This window comes from Tiliqua scincoides, chromosome 2 (genome assembly GCF_035046505.1).
Source record: "Tiliqua scincoides isolate rTilSci1 chromosome 2, rTilSci1.hap2, whole genome shotgun sequence".
NCBI lineage: Eukaryota > Metazoa > Chordata > Lepidosauria > Squamata > Scincidae > Tiliqua > Tiliqua scincoides.
Window position 1 is genome coordinate 220,541,559 of NC_089822.1, and position 7,809 is coordinate 220,549,367.

The 7,809-nt window shown below is 43.9% G+C and overlaps 1 protein-coding gene across 1 annotated transcript; it reads left to right on the forward strand.

Moving 5' to 3' along the window:
- The first annotated feature begins 1,534 nt into the window (after window positions 1–1,534).
- On the forward strand, window positions 1,535–7,809 carry LOC136638946 (protein SPMIP1). The gene is made up of 2 exons (XM_066612973.1): window positions 1,535–1,976; window positions 7,685–7,809. The coding sequence occupies exons 1-2, from the start codon at window positions 1,535–1,537 to the stop codon at window positions 7,807–7,809; spliced, it is 567 nt and encodes a 188-aa protein (XP_066469070.1).

Below are 7,809 nucleotides of genomic sequence, written 5' to 3' on the forward strand. Positions count from 1 at the left end.
CCGCATTGCACACAGTGATACTTCTGGGTAAACAGGCTGAGGATTATGCTCCAAGATGCCCAAGGCAGCTCATAATGATTCCCATGAGTAAAATATAATTACAGCCTAAATCTTACTGAACACAATGTGCTTACTCCTGAGTAAAATAAGTTTTCAAACACCTCTACTCATAAACAATGATATGCAGTAGTAAAAATACATAAAACATAATAAAAACTGACTATTGAATCTTGTTCTGTTGAGGTTTTTAGCTTTGAAGGACCTATGGCAAGGATTCAAATGAATGCTGCAGGGATAAAAGATTTGGATAAAAGTATATTTGCTTATTCATAAAGGGGAGGAGGTTCCATAAAGTTGGTGCCATTATGAAGCCCACCACCCCTCTCAATGTACTGGGTGTGTGTTTGGAGACTAACATTTCCTCAGCAAAGTCCATAAAAGGAAATGAAATTTTGTGTTTGTGTGTGCTTAACTCTGTAGGCAGCTGCTTATCTAAAAGAACCCTCTCCCATGACCAGAGAGATTGAACTGGATTATATGAAAGAAGGCAGTCCCTCAAACACGCTGGCCCAAAGCCATATATAGGACTTTAAAGGTCAAAACCAGCACCTTGAATTGGGCCCGGAAACAAAATGACAGCCATTGAAGCAGTGGTCCAAAAAAGCCCAACCTTGTCCACATCCTTAAGCCCGTATATTTTATTTTCCTCCTCCATAAGTGTTGTATATAGTATATGTCATGGAAGAGATTTATTCCTTTGCTGCACTTCCTTCCAACGGTCATCTGGCTACTGTATACTGTAGGAGAGAGTTCCTGAAAAGGTGCTTGACAATTTTATATAGCACACAGAGAGCCAGTCAAAACGTGTCTACTTTGGGGCTTTATTATTCACCCAACACCCAGGGTGGGTTCTGAGCAGGGAACAGGGCCAGCTTGTGGAGAAAAATGCAGGCACCACATGGAACAGCAGCCAATCTAACATTCTGTGGCTTCTGCTGAGTTTTGCTTTGATTTATGTTGGGCTGATGCCAGCACAACTTTAAACCAGGGAAATCAAATCTGGGGAAATCTGTTCGCTAGCATCCAGTTTATGATGTGAGTTCTGACTTCCACACAAGCATTTTGGTATGATTTCTGGGGGGGGGGGGGAGAAATTGTGAAGGGAGATGGTCGTCATGGGTGGGGAGGAAGAGGGAGAATGCTGTCTTTGCTGTTATCACTCTGATTCACAAGCTCCACAGTTGCATAAAGCGGATTGAGTTGTGGGGTAATTTTTCCACCTGTTGACTGATTCTAGTAGTAAAGCTTCAGCTAAGGCTTTTCAGCTTCTCTCTTGCAGGACATCTGCATTATAATAGCAGTCTCTGGCGGGGAAATAGAGTGCTAACTGCAGTCCCTGCTTGGTGATGGTAATTTGAGCCCAGCTTCACCAGCCCTTTTGTGTTTGTTTCCTTGGTCACCAGAAGCAGGAAGTGCTAACTTACACTAAGCACACAACAATAGCTGCATAGGCTTCAATCCTCTGCCCAGGGCCATGAGAGGCCTGTTAACCACTGGGGAACAGGATGGCTGGAGGGAGCTAATCAATAAGGAGGCCTTCTGCAGGGTCAACTGGAAGGTAAAATATGGGCACAAGTACACCCGGCATCTGCCTGACTATGGGACCTCCAAGAGGAAGTATTTCTTGCCTGCTCTCTGCTCCCCTGAAGAGAGTTTGAGGTCTCCTAAATGTCAGGAAGAACCTGCTCAGGAGGAGGGAAAGCAGCAGCTGCTGGAGAAGAGGGAAGGTCCTAGTCTTCAGGAACCGCTTCCAGAGATGAGAGCGCCAACTCCACAGACAACACAGCTGCTTTACCAGGGCTTCTCTCACGAAGGCAAAGGAAGATGTCGCTACCTCCAAGAGAGAAAGATGAAGAGCCCCGAGGAGAAATTTCATTACCCGGTACTGTCGTCATGGGAGTACGGCTGGCGCTTAGGTAAGCACAACCTGTTTTGTAGTGACCCTATTGACCCCGCAGCACAAGAGGCATATGGTAGTCTATGAGGTTAGCAGGAACTCAACTGTTAAGTTTCTTTTTGCCAGCATGCACATATATAGTTTGCACAAGCTTGTGTGCACACACAAACACAAAATTTCATTTCCTTTTATGGACTTTGCTGAGGAAATGTTAGTCTCCAAACACACACCCAGTACATTGAGACTTTGTTTGAATACCACACTTGGAAATACAATGGCTGCTGCTGGGACTAGCTTCTGATTGTACCTCCTAATGGCTTTATTTACCACGCACTTGTCATTATAGTCATCTGTTGCCATTTCATAACTGATCCCAGATTGAAAGGGATACCGTGGATTATCTGGATCCCTTTCAATCTGGCTTCAGGTCTGGCTTTGGGATGGAGACGGCCTTGGTTGCCTTGGTGAATGACCTATGCCGAGGGCTGGACGGAGAGAGTGCATCCTTGCTAGTCCTTTTGGACCTCTCAGCGGCTTTCAACACCATCGACCATGGTGCCCTTCTGGGACGGTTGGCCAAGGTGGGGATTGGGGGCAGTGGTTCTGGTCCTTCTTGGCCGACAGGTCCCAGATGGTGGTACTGGGGGACTCCTGTTCAGCACCCTGGCCCTTGAGGTGCAGGGTGCCACAGGGTTCTATACTGTCCCCCATTTGTTTAACTTCTACATGAAGCCGCTGGGAGAGGTCATCTGGGGATTTGGAGTTGGGTGCCATCAGTATGCGGATGACACTCAGCTCTGTCCTTTCCACCGAACTCCAGGGTGGCTGTCTCTGTCCTGGAGCATTGCCTGGAGGCAGTTGGGGTCTGGATGAGGGTGAACAAGCTGAAATTAAATCCGGACAAGACAGAGGTCCTCCTGGTGCAGAAATCCATGATGCGGGTGCTGGAATATCGCCCTGCTCTGAATGGAGTTGCACTACCCCTGAAAGAGCAGGTTTGCAGCTTGGGGTTCTCCTGGACTCACAGCTCCTCCTGGATGTCTAGGTGTCAGCTGTGGCCAGGAGCACCTTTGCCCACCTTCGCCTGCTGTGCCAGCTGCGGCCGTACCTGTCTTGGGCGGATCTGGCCACAGTGGTCCATGCCATGGTGACATCAAGATTAGATTATCATAATGTCCTCTACATGGGGCTGCCCCTGGAGATGGTCCAGAAGCTACAGCTAGTGCAGAACGCAGCGGCTCGTGTAGTTGCTGGAGTTCAGCGGTTTGACTCTGTCATGCCACTGCTCCAGTGGCTGCACTGGCTGCCAATTCGTTTCTGGGCTGAGTTCAAGGTGCTGCTTTTGACCTTTAAAGGCCTAAATGGCTTGGGACCAGCGTATTTGAGAGACCGCCTTCTTCCGTATAGTCCGGTCCATTCTCTCAGGTCATCAGAAGGGGCCCTGTTGGTTGTGCCGTTGTTGAGAGGGCCAGAAACAGGGCCTTTTTGGTGGTGGCACCTGCACTGTGGAATTCCCTCTCCTTTGAGTTGAGAATAGCTTGCTTGTTATTGACATTCTGGCAGGGCCTGAAGATATTTCTATTTAGGAAAGCCTTCAAGGTCCTATAAGGGCTGCTTCTATAAATTATGTCTTTTACTATGTGTCTTTATTTGCTGACTGCATTTTATCTTGTTTTAATTTTTTAATTTTTTTAATGTTTATTATTTTATTTTGCTTTGTATTTTAATCTTGATTGTGCGCTTCATGGAGAAAGGATGTGGTTCATGCCACATCCTAGCGCCTATTCCCAGGCTAGGCAACCATAGACAGGCTTTCCAGATTTCTGCAAACTATATAAGAACATAAGAACAGCCCCACTGGATCAGGCCATAGGCCCATCTAGTCCAGCTTCCTGTATCTCACAGTGGCCCCACCAAATGCCCCACAGAGCACACCTGATAACAAGAGACCTGCATCCTGGGGCCCTCCCTTGCATCTGGCATTCTGACATAGCCCATTTCTAGAATCAGGAGGTTGCGCATACACATCATGGCTTGTAACCCATACTGGATTTTTCCTCCATAAACTTGTCCAATCCCCTTTTAAAGGCATCCAGGCCAGATGCTGTCACCACATCCTGCGGCAAGGAGTTCCACAGACCGACCACACGCTGAGTAAAGAAATATTTTCTTTTGTCTGTCCTAACTCTCCCAACACTCAATTTTAGTGGATGTCCCCTGGTTGTGGTGTTATGTGAGAGTGTAAAGAGCATCTCTCTATCCACTTTATCCTTCCCATGCTTAATTTTGTATGTCTCAATCATGTCCCCCCTCAGGTGCCTCTTTTCTAGGCTGAAGAGGCTCAAACGCCGTAGCCTTTCCTCATAAGGAAGGTGCCCCAGCCCAGTAATCATCTTAGTCGCTCTCTTTTGCACCTTTTCAATTTCCACTATGTCTTTTTTGAGACCTGGGCCCCATAGGAAAAGTTGGGACTTTACCTGGGTAAAGCCCCAGCCTTCCCTAAGGGACTTCTTTGATCTTGGAAAAATATCCTCTGAGATCTCTAGCTGTCTCCTAGGCTGCATAGGAGGCAGCACAGGCCATGTGGCCTGGCTATACCAGCTCAGTTTAGGATTGGGCTGCCCATGTATTGACTAGGGCTGCCATCATTTTACCAACCCTTTTCCTATGCCTTCAGTGGCTGCCTCATACACAGAAATTCAGTAGATGAAGACTTTGAAAGGCTGCATCTGCTGAATTTCTGCTTATGGGGCAGCTGCCAGAATTGGCAGCCTTTCTTTGAAGACTAAACTTTTATCTCTTCTCTTCATAATGGGGCTAACCTGCTGTTTGATGCATTATTGTTTCACAAGCAGAGTTTTCTTCAGGGTAAGCTAAAAATGTAGATCCTCTGATCACTCAGGCTCCTTCAAAAAGACTAATAGTCAAAACAGGGAGTTCAAAACAAGTTCAGAGCAAGCCTTTCCACCAACTATAGCTTCCAAGGCCAATGCCTGAACCCTGGCAGACTATGTAGTCAGTACACTTCTAGGAAATAACTTGTGCTTTGTATTTCAGTTTACAACCTAAAATGCCTGATACAGATTTCGCAAAAGCCAGGAAACCACTGGCTGAGCTGTTTATCTAACTATTTTCTTATCAATGTACTACTTGTGACTGATCTGTGAGGGAATTTGAAAATTGTGTAATTTGACAGCTGGCATTCTATTCCAAATCCTCCCGAGTGGGTCTATCAGGGATGTGCCAGAGTCACTTTGCTCGAGTTGAGTCTTAAGTCAGTGACGCTATGACTTGACTCATCCATGAGTTATAGCACACTCCCATTACGACTTTCCCTGAGCCACTTATTGAGTCATTTTGACTTGAGTCTGAGTCATTTTGAGAAAAGAGTTGAGCTGTGGAAGTGATGAAATAAAAAACAAGCAAGAACACACACACAAAAAACGGAGTCTCAAGCACACACAAAAGCAAGTCTTGAGTCTGTCTGAGTCATGACTCTTTTCCAAGTCAGTGCCATGAGTCGCAAATTATTATTATTATTATTATTATTATTATTATTATTTATTAACATAAATAATAGTTAATAAATACCTTCTAGTACCACAGAGTTGACCTTTAGAGGCCCATAATTATTAATTATTAACAGTATTTATATACCGCTTTTCAACTAAAAGTTCACAAAGCAGTTTACAGAGAAAAATCAAGTAACTAAGTGGCTCCCTGTCCCAAAAGGGCTCACAATCTAAAAATTGGCCCCGAGTCATTGGTGCTCATGACTCGAATTTTCCTTGAGTTGCGAAAAACCTGCATTTTTGCTACTCGAGTCCAAGTACACTCAAGTTTTCATCTCTGGGGACTACTGTACTTTTATGTGCTGTTGGTGCAATGAACATGAGGAAAAAGCTGCTGCTAATGTTTGAAGTATTATGCATAATTAGCTCCGTATAGTGCAGTGTGCTTTAAAGCCCAAAAAACAAGATCTTTGCCCCAAGAAACCTACAATCTAAAAATGAACACAGGGAGAACAGAAGGAGAAAGGAGGCAGAGGACAAGCAAGGGTAATAGGGCAAAAATGGGATTTTTTTCAGTGGAAATGGGGACTCAAGAGAAAAGCTGAAATTAGCCCCAAAAGTGCGAGTTACAAGGCTGGATTTGCATAGCTGTTGAAAACATTATTGAGGTGTAGGGGGTTGGACAGAATTTTGAATTATTTTGACATCATTTGGATAACAGGATAGAAAGAGTAGGGTGTAGCATTTCAGTGCTACTTGAGGAGCAGCTTGAGATGCTGCTTTGGTGTGGCAGAGAAGCCATGGCAAGAATTAGACAACAGACACAGGTTTCAGAGAGGTGCAAAACGGCTGGAAGCAGGAGCAAGAATGAAATCAAGGGAGAAGTGAAGTGTCTCCAGCTCCTGAACCAGCTTTTTATTAAGTCTCAAAACACATGATATAAGGCTATGTAATAGGGAAATTTCTAAGAGGATGTTGACATTCATACTGGCTGTAACCAGCTGGCTCTCTAGCTTAACCGCAAACACATTCCATAGATATGATTTCTTCATAACATCTTCAAGGCTAGCTCTTTCTATAACCTTCTACTATTTTCCTGAGCACTGGCTTTTCAACACTCAACATAGATAACAAAGTGTTTGCGCAGTCGCAGGTGTGCCTGCCAGATTGCCAAGTATGCAAAGACATCTCAAAGCTCAGCGCCTGTACATTCTATATTTACTACTGTAGGGCTCATGGAGCATTTGGGTGAGGAGAGAAGCACTCTTTGTACTCGGGGCCAAACTGGCCCTGTAATGGTAAGCCAAATTCTCCCTGCACCACACGCAAGCACTGGGGTGCCCTCCTCTCTGTTTAACAGGAGGCCTCAACTTGACAGAAGTGGGAGCTGGACTAGGAGGCATCTCCCTAATGCTAGTTTGTCCTCCTGTCTCTAAAGGGGAGTTGTGTAAGGATTATCCTGTATATCCCTGATCACAACCTTTCTCTGCTGTCAGAGAATCTTTGAGGAATCTGCAGCTTTTCTCTTTATCAGAAGACCAGATAATTGGGTTTTGCACTCCTTGCCTTCAATTCAAACATGTTTCTAAAAGTGTCAAATTTTGAATTAAGGAAAGGCATTTTTAAAAGTCAGGCTTTCCAGATGTTTGTTTATTATTTGTTTAAGTACATTTAGAAAGTAGATGGTTTTTATTACTGTATGATAAGCAATCCATTATAGCTAGAGGTGTTTGAAAATGGTGTTATTTATCTTTCTCAGAAGTAAGCCCATAGTGTTCAGTAAGAGCAAGGCTGTAACCCTATCTTACCAGAAACAAACACCGCTAGTTATAGCATGCAATAATACATGATAATATTTACAATAGAATATAATGTCTTGTACATGCAATTATTAAAAAAATAAATAAATAAATCAGGGCCATAGCCACAAGCTAAAAATTGCCAAACACACCACAAACAATCTTTCACTTTAAAAGTTACAGTGGCTTTAGTTATTTGTAATCATTGGCTTTTTAATTTAATTTATGTTTTTGTTCTGTACATTTTTTGTAAACTACTGTGATCTTTTTTTCAACTGACATGGATTCAAAAAGACTGGGGCAATTTAATAATCATAAATAAGCTATGTCCATTTTATGTCTTACTCCTGGTTTACCTGGTCATACAATGTACCTCGTACCTGAAGATAATTGATACAACTGCACTTGTTTTTCAGGAGATGCTGTTAAGGACATCAGGACACCAATCTATGGCAAATCCCGAATTGTAATGGATACCTTCTACTTCAAAAACGGAATTTTCTATCATCCATCAAAAACTGACAGGCTGTCTCATGAATAG

What these genes read in the sequence shown, in the direction of transcription:
- LOC136638946 (XM_066612973.1), top strand. Translation starts at nt 1,535, where the DNA reads ATGAGAGGCCTGTTAACCACTGGGGAACAGGATGGCTGGAGGGAGCTA. An exon ending in GGAGTACGGCTGGCGCTTAG is followed by an intron (nt 1,977 to 7,684) that starts GTAAGCACAACC and finishes CTTGTTTTTCAG; the next exon opens with GAGATGCTGTTAAGGACATC.